This window comes from Epinephelus lanceolatus, chromosome 14, assembly GCF_041903045.1.
Source record: "Epinephelus lanceolatus isolate andai-2023 chromosome 14, ASM4190304v1, whole genome shotgun sequence".
NCBI classification, from domain to species: Eukaryota; Metazoa; Chordata; class Actinopteri; order Perciformes; family Serranidae; genus Epinephelus; species Epinephelus lanceolatus.
The window spans coordinates 17,864,129-17,884,901 of NC_135747.1; the positions used below are offsets into that span (position 1 = coordinate 17,864,129).

At 40.9% G+C, this 20,773-nt stretch overlaps 1 protein-coding gene across 1 annotated transcript; it reads right to left on the reverse strand.

The window, feature by feature from the left end:
- Positions 1–1,143: 1,143 nt before the first annotated feature.
- On the reverse strand, positions 1,144–12,969 carry chmp2ba (charged multivesicular body protein 2Ba). The gene is made up of 6 exons (XM_033618197.2): positions 12,788–12,969; positions 9,747–9,838; positions 7,569–7,763; positions 6,370–6,472; positions 5,908–6,014; positions 1,144–3,381 (listed from the first exon to the last, which is right to left on the reverse strand). Exons 1-6 carry the CDS (start codon positions 12,819–12,821, stop codon positions 3,268–3,270), a joined length of 645 nt encoding a protein of 214 aa, XP_033474088.1. The 5' UTR covers positions 12,822–12,969; the 3' UTR covers positions 1,144–3,267.
- Positions 12,970–20,773: the final 7,804 nt, after the last annotated feature.

The following is a 20,773-nucleotide window of genomic DNA, read 5'->3' on the forward strand; positions in this document are numbered from 1 at the left end:
CCTCACTTGGCATGTATTCAGAGAACACTGTGGGCTTACCACAGTTCAGTACATTCAGTACATCTGAATGCATATACCTTAACTCAGAATGTTTGTATTGCAGTGTTTCGTGCTTAAAGGATTATATACACTGATCAGCCAAAACATTAAAACCACTGAAAGGTGAAGTAAATCTTATTACAATCTAGTGTTCTGCTGGGAAACTTGGGGTCCTGGCATTCATGTGGATGCCGCTTGACACGCACCATCCACCCCAATACCACTGCGGACCAAGCAAACCTCCTCATGGCAACAACACTCCCCAGTGGCAGTAGCCAAGGCCTTGACCTGGCCTCCGAATTCCCTAGATCCAAATCTGATTGAGTATCTTAGGGACATGCTGGTACGTCATCTCGCAACCCATGGGACTGAAAGGATCTGCCGTGAAGACCCTGGTGCCAGACACCAAGAGGCATCCCCAGACTTCATGTCCAATCCCTAGAGGCCCCACTGTGGATGGGCTGTACATCTGGGGTATTGGCACGTCCCACAGATGCTCAGTCGGATTGGGAACTGGGGAATTTGGAGGCCAGGTCAATGCCTTGAGCTCTTTGTCAAGTTCCTTGGGTCATTCCTGAGCAGTTTTCGCAGTGTGGTGTGCTGCATCGTTCTGCTGGGGTTAGGGTTAGGGAGTGTTGTTGCCACGAGGGGGTTTGCTCGATCTGCAGCAGTGTTTGGGTGAGTGGAGTGCGTCAAGTAACATCCGCATATAGGCCAGGACCCAAGGTTTCCCAGCAGAACACTGCATTGTAACAAGATAATCAGCTATTCAATTCACCTGTCAGTGGTTTTAATGTTTTGGCTGATCGGTGTAGGTGAGTATATACACTTAACATCACAGCTGCTGCTTTTGCTTTCGACCATACTGGCATTTCTTACACATTTGGATCCATCTATTGACTTCTATGTATTTCTGAATGAGCACACTCAATGCTTGTTGTAATGGAACTTACATGACAATATAAGGGAACCAATACCTGTCTGAAATGGTAGTAAAAATACATCTAAATGTCTAAGAATTATAGGATTGAAAAACGGTGTGTACAAGTGTAAACAGTTTGTAGTTAGTCATTAAAATGGAGAAACACAAGGCTCACCAACCTGTACCTGAAGAAACTTTATTCATTATAAAAGCCTTAAACCCTTTACAGAGTCACTTTACAATGACTACACAAATAAAGAGGAGTATACATACACCTTTTAAAAAGTGTGGAAATTTCCTTATTATGGAATTGCACTCAAACAATGCCGAAATCTGTTAAAGCATTGTTTCCACTGACTATCACGACAGACTGTTAAAAGGTAAAGGAAAGGATGATTTAGGGAAATTCAATGGACTGTGTTTTGTTAGATACATGCAAGAATGAAAACATTTTCACTCTGTTTTGGCAACGGGAATAAATGTGGGGAACAAAAGGCCAGAGAGAAAGACAAAGACTTAATATGACTTAATATATCTCTGTCGCTCTTACGAAGCCGGCTGACATTGACAAATCACTGTATATAAGAGCCAGCTTCAGCTCTGAAGAGAAAACATCTCTTGGATCACAGTGTAATTTTAGCAAACACTTCCATCAATTTGTTGCTGTAGTGTGTGTGTATGTGTGTGTGTTTGTGAGTGAGGCAGTTTAAAATAACATGACAGTAACTGCACAGCAGCTGAAAGAGAGGAGGGACTGCAGGAACAGTGCCATCCTACAATCACTGTAAAACCCACGTCCGATATAAGATACACAATCAGTTCAACCAAGAATCCAAAAAAAAAAAAAAAACCTAAATGATTACTCAGTAGCATCAAACAATTGACTCAAAACTCTTTGATATGCCAGTCTTACATTAGTCCTCATTGTGTTTGGTACAGTTTCCTCACACAATCTGTACAGCATAGCATCTTCGGTGGTGCAAATTAAAGGGACTCCTTAAAAACATTGGGCTTCATTCGGCGGTGGCGCGTTACCTTCTGTGACGCACATGCCTGATGCACGTTATTGTAAGCTCACATTGGGTCAGGGGGAGTCTCGCCAGTTTTCATGTAGTCAATATAGGTATGAGACCAAATATACAGGCTATAGGAAACCATGAATTGTATATTCTGTATGCTTTCATATTTGTAGCACGTATTATTCAGTCTAGTTTGTCTAATTTTCCAAGCATTATAAATAAAATTAGCCCATACTTTGACACTCAGTCCTGCTTCTAATTTTCATCAAACTGAAATTATTCTGGATTTTTTTCTGCAGTCTTACAAAGGTGCTCGCAGGTTATCATCTAAAGTGTGAACATTAGTTTGCTGAACTGCGTCCAACTGGGTGAAACCCCATGTTTTTAGGAAGTCTCACAAATTAAATGCTTGCCCTCAGATCAACCCATCTCCCAATCTCATGCATTATGTTGAAGTAAAGTGAAGGCCTGGTTAGTTATACATTTCACATGCATGTTTGTCTGAGTTACATCATCTCTTGTAACTACGTTAGCGTACCGAAGGATTTAAAAAACATGATAATTAACGAGCTCCTTGACCACTCCTTTTCCTTTCCACCTGCACCGTAAAGTAACTGTGTCCCATTTCTGACACCCTGGAATATTTTACACATATAGTTATGAAACATGCACATGGAGTAGAGGATAGTTTGCCTCAGAGGGAGTGAATCACGTAAACGGTGTGAGTAGGAAAAATACAAGTTCCATCTGGTTACTGAAGACCCCTAAGCTCTTTTTAATTAGCATGTTTTACTCATTAGAACATGCTGGAGATGGACCATCCATCTTCAGCCAGCCAAAAGCTGATATATTACATGAATAACTAAAGTTAGGCCAAAACATCAGATGAGAAAAAGCCAGTTCCATGGTCTCATATACTGTAGCCCTTATAAAGACAGAGATGGGTGGTAAACAGCAGCGTAGGTGGTTCTGAGCTCTTAAGGTCAAACATCTGTTATTTACGCCACTCCAGTGTCATAATAAATATTATTTTTCGCATAAATAGATCAGATGTTCTGCCCTCATGACCTGTAAGGCAACCTGCCAAAGAATGTGTGACTATCTGCGTGTTAGTATACATGTCTGTCTGCATGCCTTTGAATGTCTTAATGTGTGTGTTGGTGTGCACCCTTTGTTACACCTGTAGCATTTCAACAATGAGAAAACCGATGTATCTAAAAGAGTCTGTATCAATCAGTATTAATGTTGCACAGGTTTGTAATGTGAACATTAATACAGAGAAGACAATTAGTCCACTCCCAGAGCTCTGAGCTGCCTCTCGATCTCGTCGTCAGAGATGGTGGCCTGTTTGGAGCTGGCGGCGCTGGGGACGCTCTTTCCTGCAGCTGGAGCTCTCACCATCTGGAAACACACATGGGCAGAAAAACCCCATTAGCAAGCACGCTCGATTCAAACTTAACACACACGCAATCACAAAGCTTGGTGCTTGTTGTAAGACTGGCTGCTGCGGACTGTGCTGCTCAGCAGCCAAATGTAAAAGACCTGTTCAAATTGGATCACAATAATTGTCTGTTATTTTGGAAAGCTATTTACTCCACATAACAATTCATACTGCAAAAATATTTTGTGATGTCTCTTTCAATTACTTTATCCAATCTCTAAACATTATGTTTACAGCATCAATCATCCTTCATCTGTAAAACAGTAGTGCAAAATCACTTATGCACTCAACTTTCTATAAGCTCTCCCTTCAAAGTTTTGCCTCCCAAGTTTGTTGGTTGATAGGTCCAATATTTTTTGAGCTGCAACATTCAGAGCATTAGTGATATTAAATACTATTTTCTATACCACTGGGAAAAAATGACATTGAGGGCAGAAAATTTTAAGTTTTTATGAAACCATAAATACAACAAGGCTGCAAAATGTCAGCTACAACTATACTTTTCTTGGTTAGTAGCAGAAATCTACAGAATGACTGTAGTAAACATTCACAGTAAGAGCAAATGAGATAGCACAGCTCGTACAGTTGTTTCGATACTGTGGAAAATGAGTATTGAAACTGTTTCAAATATTCAGGATCTATATGTATCGGCTCTTAACATGGAGGTGGCTGATACAGCTCATGGTGCTGACAGCGCAAACAGTGTTAACAACAGCAACAGAGCTAACGGTGTTAATGTTGGAGGGTCCCGCAACCATGGGTTGGGACAGTGTTATCACCAGTGACCACCATATGAACCTAGTGCTGATCCACACTGGGACTCACATGCACTAGCAAGCACACCACCGGTTCGACTACCAAAACAATGAACAGAGAAGCTCGAACTACAACACATACACACAGAGGGAGGGGGACTTTATTCACTACTCTGCTGCTGGGCTGTTAACCACGTCCAACAGGTCAACCCACATCACTCCCACTAAAGTTTCTTTACACTGGTTTCCCATCAAGTTCAGGATTCATTTTAAGATACTCGTTCTCACGTATAGAACCCTCCACTGTCAGGCACCTGAATCTCTCCCATCAATATATTGTCAATAGGTATCGATATATTGTCAGTAGGTCCCTTAGGTCTACAGAACAGGACCTACAGGACCTCTGCTCCGGAATCAAAACAACAGGTGATAGTGCCTTTGACGAAGTGTCTAAGGAACTCTCTTCCTTAAAGTTTACGGTCTGCAGTGTCTTTAGAAATTTTGAAGACCCATCTTTTCAAAATTGCCTTTGTCCCACCCTAAATTGTCCACTGCTTCTTCCCTATTATGTTTCTGTTTGGGTCCTCAGAAGTCTGTATTTGCTCTGTGTTTTACTTTGTTCTTGTTGCCTCGCTTTATTTGTTTATTGCCTTTGTTTTTATTGATTTCATGTTTTATTGTCTAATTGTTTGATTGCTTGATTGTATTTTGTGAAGCACTTTGCAAATTTCATTTCTGTGAAAGGTGCTACATCAAATAAATCTATTATCATTACTATTACTCAGGACGCCATTACTCCACTTCCCCTTTTCATGGCAAATAGTCGTGTGCTGTTATATTAATGCTCTGAATGTTGCAGACTTTTCAACTGGTATTATACAAGTGTTTGCAACAATCAGGCACTCACAGCCAAAAGGCATAATTAAATGATGTGGATCTTAATTCAAACTTTTATTAAATTACTTTTGTCTTTGCTGCAACACTGAAGCCATTTTGCAGCCTTTTCCCCCTCATACTAAAAACCATTGAATGATAACTCCACTGACAATGACAATAACACAATAACACATATGTCTGCTTATTTACTCATATCAGCTTCCCCCAACCAACCATTGTTTAAGAGTCTTGTAACGTCCTTCCAGCTTTAGGGTTGATTGAGAGAGGTTTTATTGTTTTGCTTTTCCAAGAAAAGTGCACAAAACGAGAGCATTCGGAGAATTCTCTGCTCGGTCTTTTATTGTGATTGAGCAGCAAACAATTTCCCCCCCAAGTTTTGCAGGTTTTTATGAATCTCCCCTGTTTGTTCTCTCCAGCTGTGGGCTTGTTTATGGGACAATTTGTGGGGTTGTACATTGTGTTATGAGAGGTAATAACTCATGAAGCCCCCCAGGGGGAGCCAGACACACAGCAGATGGGCAGCCTGGCAGTTAAAACCACTACAGTACATAAGAGTTAGAAGAGCTGAAGGCTAGCCCCACCATGTGGCAGCTGGAATACATTTTAACAGTCGAGTACAACCATGTGGAGCACTTGCTGTTTAGATCATGTTGCTGGGGGATGATTCCCAGGAGTAAAATGTGTGGTATAACCTTGTGTTTTAACTATAGCATTTTCTCATTCTTACATTAATAGCGATAAGACTTAGATAAAAGTCAATAAAATAGGCATTTCCCCATAGGGTTAAATGTTTTCCAACAGAAGGTAGTTTGAAGGTTGTTTTGAACCTCTTACCTTTCCTGAGATCTCAATGCCGATCTCATCAAGAACCTGGTTGACAATGTCCTGAGATTCCTCTTCATCCCCAGACTCCTCAAAGATCTCATCCAAAGTGTCGTTGACTGGACAGATTGTCGACAGGGAGAGAGGAGATAAGGACAGACAGGTCAATTAAATCTAACACATTGATTTTCAGTCACAGTTTGGACTTTAGAGTGAGATAACTAAACAATTTGTACTCAGACTGGCACGTGTGTCTGGATGCTTGTGTGTTACCATTTGCACTTGAAATATCAAAGCCTCTCTCTGCATCGTTGTCACAATCATACTTTCATATTACGCTTTTCCTCATCAAAGCACACGCTGCAACACATGTCACTCTGTACACCTTTCACACATATCCTGACAATCTGGTTTTGGCAAGCCTGTAAATACCAGAGCTCTTTGTGTGCGCATGTTTGTACTATGAGTCCTTACTCATGTCCTCGGTCATGCCCATCTTCATGTTCTCCTTCTGGAAGTCCTGCATGGTCTTCAGGGTCTTCTGTGGATCCATCTTTTTGTTCACTGCTTGCATTGTCTGTAGACATTATTTAAAAAAAGGGAAAGAATTAATCTTGTGGGTTAAAGCTGGTACTGAGGAGAAGTAGCGTGCTGTTAAAAGCTGCTCTAGAGTAAAGAAACAAGATTGCAGTAAAGGGATGTAGCAAGACCGTCACGCAGGACTTTGTTTAGAATTTCCTGCGGTCATTTTAAACAGCTTTCTTTTTCATCATGTAAGGGCAGTAAAATAGGTGAAATTTAAGTTTGATCCTCATGGTCACTATATAGAAGACCTTTTTTTCTCACAGAAAATACTCAAGGTGAATTTCCTTTCATATTACAAACAAAGCAGTTTCCCATGGTGCAATTTCCAAATGATTTCTGCTCTTATCACAAATCAGAAAACATAATTTTGTTGAAATAAGGCTTTACAAGAGTAGATATGCAGGCATTAGCATGTAAGGATAATAAAAGTACTAAAAAAAACACACAAACACAACTCTAAATTATGCATCTTTTTCCTTCCTGTGAAAGATCAGCACAACTGTAGCTTACTGTCACAGCTGAGCCTGACAAAACAGATAGGATTTACTGTCGCTGACATACTCTTCCACTGTTAAACCACCCTAAACCATAGCTCCCAATGTTATAAGAGGAAAACGCTGAACTGTTAATGTAATAAACTAAAAGCAAGATGCAATTTTTTTCTAGGAAAATCTGTGTGTGTGCATCTGTGTATAAACTGTGTACGTCTGACATAAAATAATTTATACATTCTCTCCCTCTCTCTGAAACAACCACACCCATCTGATCACACTCCATTAATCTGAAGACTAATTATGTTTGACCTGTGTATGTTAGCAAAGTCTGACTCTGTGCAGTACATCGCTCCTGGCCAATTGCCACCTCTCACACTTCATTAACAAAGACGCCACCAGGCTTGGCTTTAAACATGAACAGATCCCACATTAATACTTTAATTACAACGCTAAAATATTGATGCGAGTAAACACTGAAACTAGTTCATATGCAAAACAGAAATACACCTAACTTTTCTAACAGTGAGTTGAATGTAGTGGATCTAAACCTGACCTCAGACCAGTTGAACTGAAGGACAGAGTCTGGGATCTTACCTTGGCTGTGGTGGACATGGCGCCGGCCATCTTCATTTGTGAGTTCATGAGCCTTGTCTGCGTTGACATGGAGGTGACCTTGGAGCTGACTGCGTATGTGCGGCCCTTCTGCCTCCTCACCTGGACCAGCTGCTTGGCGAGAATCTTACATGCCTCCTTGTTTCCACTCTTGGCCATTTTCTTGATCTCAGCCTCCTGCAGGGGGGGGTGTGGGATAGTGTGTCAGTTTTAGTAGCTGCAGTGTCAGTGTCACTGAGTATATTATGTAATTATTTGAATAACCTTGCTGTGCTGCTACGAATCTTATGACCTGCAAAGCGCTACTGTGATTTCCTCTCCCTACTGTATAACAGAGAACACACACACACAAAAGTACTCATGCTTACATACACACGCTATGCATTGATAAACAAACAGAAATATATCCACAATGCTCCCGAGAGACCAATGTGTTTGCAAATATAGATCTCTGGATCAGGCCGAGCATACTGGCAAGCCACTAGATGCTTTTAGCTTTGGTAAACATCTGAAAATACACTGATGCCCACAGGGATCCTGTGTGTGGGCATGAGTGTTTGTGAGCCTCCCAAGAGACAGGAGTGGAGCTGCAGGTTACAGTAAGCGAGGCAGGCCTCTCAGCACTGCTACAGTCTGTACGACAGCCTCAGCATGTGTTGTTTATTTCTTGTGTGTGTGTGAGCTAAAAGCATCTTCAGGAAACAAGAATCAATTATTAATGTTTGATGAAGCAATAGACATCCCCACTCAGCTCTGTGTCTCTCTGTTTCTCTCTCTCTCTCTCTCTCTCACACACACACACACACACACACAGAACAGGTGCATTAGGTTCAGTCTGCATTTGCTTGGGTTTGTGAGCAGAAAATCTTCAAAATAATGCCATGGAGAACAAATGTAGAGCTGTGTGAGAAAAAAAGGCACACATTGACAATAATAATGTCAACTGCAGTGTCATCAGAAAAGCTATGAATGCTTTAACAAGGAAAAGATGCGGATGAGAGCAGTGGGAGTTCTGCTGATGTGAAGCCTATAATGTCTTATTTACTGGCCTGTCAAAGGGGGTGAGGGAGGGGGATGAAGGGATGTGATGGATAGATAGTGCTCCTATACGACGTGAAGGAATGCAGCACACAAATGTGTGGCTGTTAGACTTTGCCTGGTAGGAACTGGGAATCATTATGTACAAACAAGGGACAAAGATTTTCCTGAACAACAGATGTACAATGTGTTGCAGCAGCAGCTTCAACTCCATGTTGCTTCAGTTTTTAAAACCCAGACTGAGTTTTACATTTAATTTTGTTTCAGGAAGTCAAATTTGACACAATTTACTATGCTTTGTGCATCGTTTAAAATGTACCTAAAACCAGTTAAACAAAAAAATTGAAGCCAAACAAAGTAGATACTTTTTTTAAACCTAATTTACTTGTTAGTCTTATAGACTACATGGAAATCTGACTTAAAATGCACTTTCATTTCTGGATGACAACCTCTATCCTTTGCCATTTTTATGTTGCATCTGCATATGCATGTGTGTGCTTACAACCACATTTAAAGTGAGCACAGTGTGGGGCTGCAACAGACAGTGAAGATGGTGCTAAACTGCTAATATAGGTCATTTCCATTTCTTAGTGATTGTATCTTTTATTCAAAACGTGCAACAAAGCTTTAAAAAAAACAGACCAGACTAATTAGCGGAAAGCATTAATGAGGAATAAAAATCTGGTTCCCCAGGGAGGTAATTATGTCCTGTATGATATTTACTTAATACAACAGAGGGGAGAGGACATAGCCGGCTTCTTTCATCTTTCACAGAGGGGAAATGTTATGTGTGTATGTGAATATGGCCTTATTGTGCGTGTGTGTGTGTGTGTGTGTAAGAGAGAAGGAGTAGTCTGACTTGCCTGAAGCAAAGCCACCACTCCAGATCAGTCTTGTCTATTCATTTAGACCCATTAGCCAATCAGGATCAATCCCAGATTGTAGAAAGTGGATGTAATAAGCGTCTCCAGCTACGTGTGTGTTGGGAGAGCAGGGGGGGGGGGGTCTTAATAAAGCATTGATGCAATGTGTTGAAATCTATGAAAAATGCCTTGCGTAGAGATAGTTTTGTTCCCCAGACTGTGTGTGTGTGTGTGTGTGTGTGTGTGTGTGAGGTCCCACCAATTGTTTCTCTTGTTTCTCCAGCGCTGTTCTGTCCCTGGCGATCCCTCTCTGAGTTGATCGCAGCTCCCGAGTCTGCTCCTTGATAACATCTTCGGAGGGAGACAGAGAGGGGGAAAGGTCAGTTCATACTTTGTAAAAGCTACAATACCGAAACATTTACACATTTATAACACCCAAGTACATTTTTCACACACCAAAATGCAGATGCACTCTCTCTGAATTTCCGTGAAATGTATGATAATGTATGACTTTGCATCAGTTGTATTTCAACAGGAAAGTGGAGCTAAAACATCTGGCTTATTCAAAATTCTGCCCTGTGCTGACCCCCTATAACCTCAAAAAAAAAAAAAAAAAAAAAAAAAAAAAAAATACAGCTATGTGCTATGTGTAGCTGTGGTGAGAAAACTCCAGTCATGTAATCTGGCATCACTCATGACTTGCATAGCTGACATAATGAGACCTTTGATTTGAACTAAAAGCAGAGAGAATGTAGGGTACAGTTCTTTTGTCTTTTCTGTGTGGTTTAATTATAACCCACCCTCTATAATTTCCTCTTTTTTTATTTTCAGTGCAGCATAAGTGAAGTGGTTAAAAAAATGGACTGAAAACTATGTTGTGGTGATTATCCATTCAAAAAGGAGGTCACTGTGTCTTTTGAAAGGGCACGCTCAACGTCAGCTGCACAGTTTTGGGAGAAATCTAAAACATCTATTCAGTGGCTTACTAGTGAGTGGTGATGTTTGAGTGTGCGCCCACATGCACGCGGAATACCACAAAGTAATAAAGAGCACGTTGAGAATGCATACCGACACTGCCAACTGTGGAAGTGCTTGGACAGCTCACACCAATACTGAGTCAGCTCTAAACCACCCACACAACACAGAGTGGCATCATGTGAGATAACGTATGACCCCGAAGTCACACATTTATCCGTGACTTCTGAGTGTGGGACAACCCGAGCAATCAGTGTCACACTCATACACCTTTAAGACCTCCAGATGTTTTAACGTTGCAATATACAGCACAATACACACATCTTTGTAGACATTTCTAACAATCTTCAAGCAATAATGAAGTTCCAGGGTAAATATTCTCCCAAATAAACAGAGGAACAGGGGAAATAAAGGAAGAAACCTCAAAAAAAGGGAAAGGGGAGGAATCTCCCTTCCAGGACAAACAGATGTCAATAGATGAGCCCAAAATTACACAATAATAAATAGGTTCTCTATGAAGACATGAAGTTTAAAGATTATAATAGTAAAAAAAAAAAAAGTAAAGCAAAATAAAGTAAAATAAAATAAGATAAAATAAAATAAAAATTAAATTAAATTAAATTGTAAAAAATAAAATAAAATAAAATAAAAACTACATTAAATCAAATTAAATTGTAAAAATAAAATAAAAGGAAAAAATAAAATAAAAATGAAGAACTGTACAATACATCTCTAAACAACAGATTCAGCTCTATATTCATTAGTTGCTATATAATATATAAAAGGAAATATCACTTTTTTTTAAAAAAAAGCAAACCACTGGCAAAAATGCTTTTTTCTCTGAAAAGTTCAACGATCATGACCTTGGTCAAGACACGTCAGTACGTTGGACCACTTGTGGGAACCACCCGTGTACACGTATAAGGTGACGTGCCGCCAACGTCTCAAAGTGGGAGGGATATCGTCCTACAAATATGTGTGATCTAACCCCCCCCTCCATTCGCCAAATAACCAGAAACTACTTCAGCGACCCTACCCTGGGCAACTATGAAAAAACTGCGCCCAGAGAGCGACAGATGAGAATATTTCTAAATAGCAGATGGAGACTGTGTAAGGTCACAGCTGAGAGGACCTGACGATGGCTTGGCATGGAGTGGAGGTAACACGGCACAGGGCGCAGTGAGTACAGTATGTAGATGATCGCATGGGTGAAACTGGAATAACAATGATGGGAGGAGGAGGAAGGCGGTGCTGGGGAAAGATTTGCCTACATCAAAAGAGCCTATTTTTAAGCCTGTGGCTAATATACTTAAATATTTTTTATGGAATTTTCAACATAAATAAGGGGTCCAGAGGAGGTCAATGTTAATGTGCCTTCCCTCTTGAAATCCAGCCCTCTGAATCAATATAAGTATTTGAAATAGAATAATTGATTCATTAATTTGATAAAAGAGAGGCTGGTTTTCCATTTTGACCTTGTGGGGTTGATTACCTAGCCTGGAGACAAGTACTGAAAGATTCAGATTGAAAGGCTTTTCTGAATTTTGACATCACTGTGTAATACAGATTAAAATTACAATACAAAGACAGCTTTATGGGTCATATTTCAACAGCCTTTCCTTGACATCACATACTTTTATTTCACTGATATAGTTATTTTATTACAGCACAACAAGGGAGTCACTGTCTAACACAAATAGACAATAATGTAGCTTTCAAAGACAGACAATGTGAGGGATGGGACTGAGATAAAGTAGTCCAAAGGTTCATTTGAATAAACAAATACCAATGATAGAATATAAAAATGAAAATAATTATAATATATTCTTAATTGTATATGACAGTAAAGTTTTGGCACAAATTTTATGATACCTGGGTCTTGTGTTTCCGTTTTTTGTTCAGTCATTGTGACACAATACCTTAATGTTACCTTAGCTCTAGTGTGGCAACACAGACACTTTCTTCCTACATGGACATAACGTCACCACTTAGCTAATGATTGGATCAGTCAGTGGAAACAAACCTAAACTGTCCTCGTGACAAGGAACACCACATATTTGTGTTCACAGCTGCACTGTAACGTTAAGCTATCCTTTAACGTTACAAATAGCATGTTCCCCTAAGCTGCATTAACTTTGGCAGCGCCTCAACGCTGTTTTTAGGCTTCTGTCAGCCGTGTGAGCTGTGACTCAACTAGACCCAGAACAGGTTTAACAAGTTGGCGTTGAATGGTGATAGCTAATTTAAGAAGGGAACAACACAGCAGTCTGTACAGCCAAGGCTACAAACAAGTTAGCTAGCTTTTTCCACACAGAGCAAACTTACCGTCGACAGTCTTCTTCTTGAAAAGGGAAGCCATGTCGCCGCTTTGTGTTAACTTAAATATTAAATACAAGTCCTGGGCTTTTATTCGGTGTGATTCCTGCCGTTAATACCGCCGTTTAGCCTTCACACCGGGGCAGCGGGTCAGTTTAGCAGCTTCGTTTCCTGGTTGACTTTCTGTTGTCGGAGTTCCTCCCTCAGCTGACTGACTCAGTGGCTCCGCATGACGTCACGGCGGGACTCTCATGCTGCCTTCACTTGTACCTCGTAAAATGTCCCATCAAGATTAGAAAAACGTGTCTCACTCGTCAAAACAATGCTAATTGGCAACAAATGTCAACACAGTGCTGTCTGTGCCGTCTACCTTCTGTTGGACTTCAAACCCTATGAATGTCTGGACTACAGAAACATTTCATCCTTCTGCCAATGTGTATGTTTGGACCTAGAGATATATATAGGCTGTTCAATAATGTCCAGTGGACATATCATGCATATTCCATGCAGTAAGTGAATGCAACATAAAGGCGGAAACTAATTGGCAACAAAGACATTTCCTATTATTGCTTAATGATAAGGCTAAGCAAGCAAATTAAGTCATATAAAGTATGCATGGATTTTACTTTTTTTTTTTTTTTTTTACATTTACAGGATATTTAATCCAACTGATGTGTTAATTGGATGTCCCTTCCTTTCAGTCCTTCAAGTGGGTTTTTGTATGTAGCAAGCAGTCTGCATCTGGACATGTTATCAGTACTACACACTGCTCATAGCACACAAATATGCAAACTGTTGTACGGAAACAATCCACAAAGGCAGTTCCTGTCTATAAAATAACCCCCACGGCTCCTCTCAGCATCATAAATTCTGTTCTTCTCAATTTCCTTCCTCCTTATCCCAAGAGGCGAGGGTTTTCATGCACTCCAGCATATATTCATGTATTCCTATTGTCCTATTTCATGTTGATGCTGAGAGCAACTTTATGTGCGTTGGTGGGACTCTTGAACCATAACCAACTCAATTTGGTGCATGTGTGTCTGGGCTGGAGGTGGCAGCGGGAGGTAACACCGAAGATTCAAAGTGGGGAGGGGGGGTGTCTCTGCCCAGAAATAGTGGGAGATGCCAAGTTATGGCTGGAGCAGAGGAGAGAGGGGTGACTTTGAGGAGACGGAGAGGAGGATGGGTAGCCCTTAGCTCTTTTCTCTATCTCCAAGGAGGTGTGTGTCTGCGTGTGTGTGTGCGTGGTTGCGCACATGTGCACTTGCCTGTGTGCATCAGCATGTCGTCCTGAGGCGTTGTTCTTGTTACGGTTATTAGGGAAGATGTTTGGCGCTAATCAGTGGAAGACTACAGGGACCCCCACTAAACGGCCTCATCATCAGAGGGCCCCAGTGGTGATAAATCTAGCCCCAAGCACCCAGAGGGCCTGCAGGTACCAAGCCTGTATCTGTCTCAGGCTACAAAGTAGCAATGATGTAAATCAATACACAGGGCTCACATATGTGACTTGTTTTACCTGTGATGGATATATTGGGAATTTCATATTTTGGCAAAACTTGTCCAGTTTACAGATGAATACTGGTAGCAGGTGCAACTAAGGACATTTAAGAATGAAAATAAAACTTAAACAACCAATAAATAAAATGCAAAGAAATGTCTCTCTTCTCTGTCAGCCTGACTTTCCCTTTTTTCTCCACTTTCTCCAACTCTCTATCTCTCCCATTCTCCTCCTCATCTCTGTAATCTGGCCTGGGGGAAGCAGACATGTAATGTTAAGGCACTAACTACAGAGTGTATGGACACACACGCAGCAGAGAGAGACGTTCATGTGTGAAATGAGATCTCTGCACAATCAGTGGGAGTCGCAGCCATAAAGCACATCAGGCTTTTCAGCTTTAAGGTATCATCGAACAAATCGCACAGATCCTTTTACTTGATGACTGTGGAGTTGTAACAACTGTGTTTTCTGTCCTCTTCACAGATAAACCCATTCATGGACATCCAAAAATGAAGCCAGGTGTTGGATCCAGCGATGTTTTTTAATTTTATTTTTTCATTGTTGAAACAGCCAAGTGATGACTGATATTTTTCACCAAAATTCATACCTCATGCCTTACAACCACACAAAAATGGCAAGTTCTGTCTTTCCAACCACCTTTTGGTCTTGCAGCTGTAATATGCTGTAATGTAGACACAACTTACAGTAACACAGAAACTCTCACTTGGAGCTCTGCCTCCCTTTTGCTCTATTTTACCTTGAAAAATCACAGAAAACAACTTCACATTCATCATAGACAGACAATTCTGACGTGATGATATCTCATTTTTACAGCAATAGACGCCAATATTGGCCTCATGTGTCACAGATTCCATTATTTTTTTTCTAGTTTGTCATTTGCAATAGAATTTCCCCAAATCTCCCCCGGGCCTCCTGAGGATCTCATTCCCCATGTTTATCAAGCATAAATCCTGAATCCTAATAGGATATAAGATATGACTACATGCTGCATTCTTCCCTGAGTCCCTGACATGCAAGCAGGCTGAAATATGTTTGTATGCAAACACAGAGAGAGACAAGGGGCTGTGATGGGAGGCACGGGATTTCAACAGTACTTCTCTCTGATGGATGGATACTTCACCGCCACCCAGATGGAGAGAGAGAGAACGATAGATGGAAGGAGGCAGGGAGGACACAAAGAGTACCAGGGGATTAAAGGAAGAGGAGAACAGAGGGCAAATTCTCAGAGAGGAGGGGAGGGATGAATCAATGGAACAATCAGTGATAGAGGAGAGGAGGGACAGGGGAAGTTACAGTTCACAGGATGGTCAGAAAGTCTGGAATCACTAGGAAAGCACTCTGCCACCATTGGCTTATACAGATGTGTGCTGTTCATTGTTGTTTTATTAAAGGAATACTTCATCCACAAAATTACCATTCATATATCAAATATTTATGCCGTGTTACCTTGAAATCATAAAGATTTTTTTCTTTTTTTCAGATGCCTCAAATCTGGCAAATATTGTTGATTAATTGGAATAAAAAGGGACTGCATTAAACAACAGCAAAACTATATTAAAACATCTGTTTACAAACTCTCACACACTTATCCAATTAGTACTTCCAAACCATGTTGCCTTGCCTTTTGTTCAGCCTTCTGTGACTGGTAAAAAATTGAAACATATCTTTTACTTTCAGTGTCCTTTTACTTCAGCTCATCAGGAATATTTGCCATTTTTAGATTCTTTGTTCACCAGTGGCATGCAAGAAAAACAAAGCTTTCCTCATGAATTCAGGGTAATAAAATAAAATATAATATAAAATCTGATATAAAAATGGTCATTTTGTGATTGAAGTATTCCTTTAAAGGAATAGTTGGACCTTTTATGACATGTATTTATTGGCGTTCTTGTCATGTATTCTAGATCGAACCCTCATATCTGTCTATTAGATTTGAAGCCCAGCCCGATGAAGTCTGCACCACCTTCATCGTCCACAGAACGACAACATTTTCAGAACAAAAAAGAACAAGTTGGAGTGAGAGTTTCTCTCAATTGGATATTTAAAAATAGTGGGTTTGTGCATTGAGTCCTTGTCAAGCAATACCAGGGGTTTGGTGCTGCCAGGGTGCACTGGAACAATGTTTTGCAGTTCACATAATCAAATTCACTGAAACTCATGTGCATCTTTTAAACCCATAAAGATCCAATCATCACTAAAGTGTATGTCATCCAAGAGAGACAGTAAAAACAAATGGAATGGTAAAAGTTGTCATATTGACAATTAAGGTGTGTTGACTGATACACAATGTCAACTCATGCATTGAGTAACATGCAAGAAAACATTCCACCTTAAAAGTTGCTGATATTAGTCAGCAGTTGGAGTCTCACTCCGAAGTCATCGAAATCCGGCGCTCGGGCTGTGACTTGCAGCGCCAGAAACCAACGAAAAAAGGCGTCCTTTACCATCAGCATGATACACGGCTGGTTGCCGTTATAGTTAAATGATGCCCGACGGTGTCAGGGGGAAACGCAGCGAAAGTCTACGTCAGGTGGGCAGAAGGGGTGGTGGATGGGTACAACAAACACCGACTTTAATCCAAGCGAGCAGTGTATGCATCTCGTAAGTTTCTAAAGCCAAACCCTGTTCTTTTTCCTAAACCTAGCTACGTATTTTGCTGCCTAAACCCAACCATGTGTGTTTGTTGTTGAAGGAAACAAAAACGTCAATTTGCGATGTTGTACCAACGTAGTGCATTTATTTTTCAAAGAGACTGTATGTAAACGGTAAATTTCCTGTTAAAATGGAAGTGTATTCTGAAAGAAGACAATTCATGTTTCAGGCAGAACTTAACACAGTGTCCCAGAACGTCAACAACCAACGCAACCAGGGTGCCTTGGATACATAACCTTCAAAACCAGCCACGACTCAGCCCTGAGCAAGAGTGACGGTACTCTGTTGACCAATCAACAGACTGCAGTGTTTCTAGCTCCACCCTTTGGTTTCAGATCAGTGTGCTAGGTACCCTAACAAAGGAGTGACCAAAAATAGGAATGTTTCTATTGGTACCATCTGCAATTTTTGACATTTCGAGCGTCATGCTCTTTTTCTTGATGTTTGAAACATCACTCCATAGGCGCATTATCTATATGCATCTTCTTTTTCTTTACACTTTTTTTTTGGCATGAATTAAACAAAAGAGAACATGTTAATTAGTTAGCTTCACTAGATAGATTTAATTAGGTTTAAACAAAGCCAAACTAGCTGTTTCCCCGTTTCCAGTCTTGATGCTAAGGTAAGCTAACAGGCTACTGGCTATAACTTCAAATTTAAGGGACAGACATAAAATTTTATGATCCTCACACTGATCTTCTCATCTAACTCTCTGCAAAATGTCAAGAACTCATTTAAAATTAGAAACATGCCAAACAGGTTCATGCACTCAAATATGATGCAGTTTGATCAGGACCACAAGGAATTATCTTGAACATTACATTTTGATCAGTTTCCAAACAAAGTGAGTATGCTGTGGAGAAGATTTTGGACATATGGAAGACAGCAGGTGGCTGAGAGAGCTGGAAGAGACGGAGGGGTGGTAGGAAGCAGCAAGACAGGGTGATAGCAGCGGGGGAGGCAGGGGGCAGGGAGTTTGAGACGGTCTAATAAATCGAGTGAGTGACTCCACTCATTTCTGCCCGTGGGACGAATCTAGCAGCGCTCACCGGCACAGTGCAGTATCAGGGAATAATGGGTAATGAGGGATTATTCTCCCCTGTAGTGTTTGCTCATCATCCTTGCCACTCCTAACCTTCCCAGCCTCCCACGAAGCACACACACACACACACCCAACACAAGACAGATTTAGCATGTAGATGCAGGTGTGGACTGTAAATATGAACAACTGCACACACACACACACACATACACACACATCTTGCAGACATGCTGCTGGTTTTGTGAGTAAGGTCAAACAGCGAGGTGTTATTGTTTAAATCTGCTGCTGGCGCCAATTTTGGATGTCACACTCAGAGGCGCACACATACACATGGTTCAATGACACCCTCTTCTACCCACAGGTCCTTTTAGCCTGAGGAGACCAATCTGTCTGAGGGTAGATCCTACATGCATCAAACCAGAACCCTCCTTCGCCTTTTTTTCCTTTCTCTCTGTTCCGTGTCTCCAGTCTGTGGTCCTCCTCGCCCCGGGGCCAGGCTGTGACCACAAGAAGTAGGCTGGTGGTCCCAGCAGGGGCCGAGGCACAGACACACCATTAGCATGAGGGAATTAGAGTTATTACAACTGGAAGGGCAACAGAGGACGAGTCCTTCTCTCTGCACAGGAGGTTTGGGAAGTTGTGTGAGGGAGAAAGCTTTATTAATCAGATACCTGTCAGACATGTATCCAATATGTAGTACATGGATGTTTTTAGAATGGACCTGATTTCATATGCCATATTCTGAATAGCCAGAATAATGTGTTTTAATAGAGCTGCATGTGACATTCAGAGCATTGGAATGGCAGCAAACCATTATTTACTATATAAAGATACAGCTTCTCTGTTCTTCGTTGTAGAAGATGATTCGGCCACACGTGCATATCCCGCTGGCTAGCTAATCACTGCCATTTTGTACAGCTCTCATACAGCAATTACCACTGACAGTGCTATCCTGACCCACAGTGATGAAACGTTATCCCAGAAGTGAAATGACTTCATCCCAGAAGTGTAACACCCCCCATTAACACCATTAGTTATGTCAGCGCTGTTGCCATCGTTAGCACTGTACATGTTGTTAGCACCTCAGGCTCCTCCATGTTGAGAGCCAGGTGCAGGCAATCTAAGGTTAGACTCTGGATTGTAGAAATCCTCTGAATGTCACATACAGCTTCTTTAATGATTATTCTAGGCATCACATTCTAGACGTGTAGCCCATGTAGGGCGGTGGAATATCATGGAAGGTAAGGTGAGTTTGTCGATTTTTTTTGTTTGTTTGTTGTGTAATAAACAATTAAATGTTAAAGTAAGACGGGTCGCCTCATTCTTCTTGAAAACACACTTACTCTAAGATTAATTCATGTTGAGTATTGGGTGACATACAATTCAAACCCTTTCATTTCCACGTATTTGTTGCCCTTTGTGAATGGCTTATGGTGTGAAAATATGAGCACAAGCACTGCAAACACAACATTTTATTGCAGTAAAGAGCTGATAGGACTGAAACACAAGGGAATATGCAATTCTTTTTTGAAGCATGTTCTCAATTTAGTATTCATCTCTGATAAAAAAAAAAAAGAAGCAAAAACACATTCTGCTTTTACATTATTTTATCATATTGCAGTAATATCAGTAATTTTGTAAAGATGGAAACAGGCTTGGGCCTCCAAGATATGGAAGGGGAGGCCCAAAGTAAAATCTTACCCAAGGCTAATACTGGTCATGTCCCACAAAGGTGCCAGAAGCTTCCTGTGTCTCCACTTATGTCTCTCTGTTTTTCATTCATGCTGCGTTTTACCTCTGCTGGAGAGCATATTACTAATGTCACAGATAATATGAATCCAATCTGCATTCTTCCCTGTGTCAGTGTTTAAACCAGACATCAAAATATAGCTCCATAAAGCAATAGAGCAAAATGTTATGGAGGGGAACCTGTGTGCTTAATCTTATCCAGGGTATGAAGCCAAATACCGTGCATATACAAAACATTTTTTTTTCCAATTGGCTGTGGATTTTCAGATTTAACACTTAAATCCATGTCCAGCTTTTGTTTAAATGGAAATTCCTCCCAGCTTGACCCTCCGAGGGGGAGACACATCTGCCGAGTGGATTACCCCTCCATCAACATGACCCCGTCTTTGAGTCTCCATCATCTCATTAACTTGTGCCGGGCAGCCTGGGCAGTTTTCTTTATCTTTATACACGCAGAATTTGAGTTAAAACTGGTGGATGGACTAAGTAATTATCTGCTTTTTAACCAAGGTCAGCATGGTAGCTCTGAGGGAACCCAATATCCACTGGTCACTCTTGAGAGACAGTAACGGGCGCAGGCCTTCAGACGCACACGCACGCACGCACGCACGCTGTGAAGGAACTACTTTCCTTTGTCTTGGTCTTTGCAATTAAAACTCCCATTTCCATTTGCAAAATGCGCAATAATGGCTAGAGCAATTAAAACTGAATATGTGAGATCACTGAGATAATGAAAAGGCGAAACCGTGGCGCTTTTGTTTGACAAAAAAAAGCTTTTGTAACAGTTTTTCCTTTGGCTTAACATGGAAATTCCATTTCCATTAACTTACAAATGACTGTCTTTTGCTCATTAGAAAACACACTAGTGCTACAGTGCTAATGATCCCCTCATGTTGTTTGGTGTCTCATTTTAACTGAATTATACATCAAGACTCGTGTTCTAGTTTTGAATTAGAGGCAAACTGTGTTGTATATATAGTAAGTGGAGTTGTTCTGAATATGGCAGTGGATTAAAAATCCTCTGATATTG

What these genes read in the sequence shown, in the direction of transcription:
- chmp2ba (XM_033618197.2), bottom strand. Translation starts at nt 12,821, where the DNA reads ATGGCTTCCCTTTTCAAGAAGAAGACTGTCGACG. An exon ending in AGAAACAAGAGAAACAATTG is followed by an intron (nt 7,764 to 9,746) that starts GTGGGACCTCAC and finishes CCCCCCCTGCAG; the next exon opens with GAGGCTGAGATCAAGAAAAT. An exon ending in GGGCATGACCGAGGACATGA is followed by an intron (nt 6,015 to 6,369) that starts GTAAGGACTCAT and finishes CAATCTGTCCAG; the next exon opens with TCAACGACACTTTGGATGAG.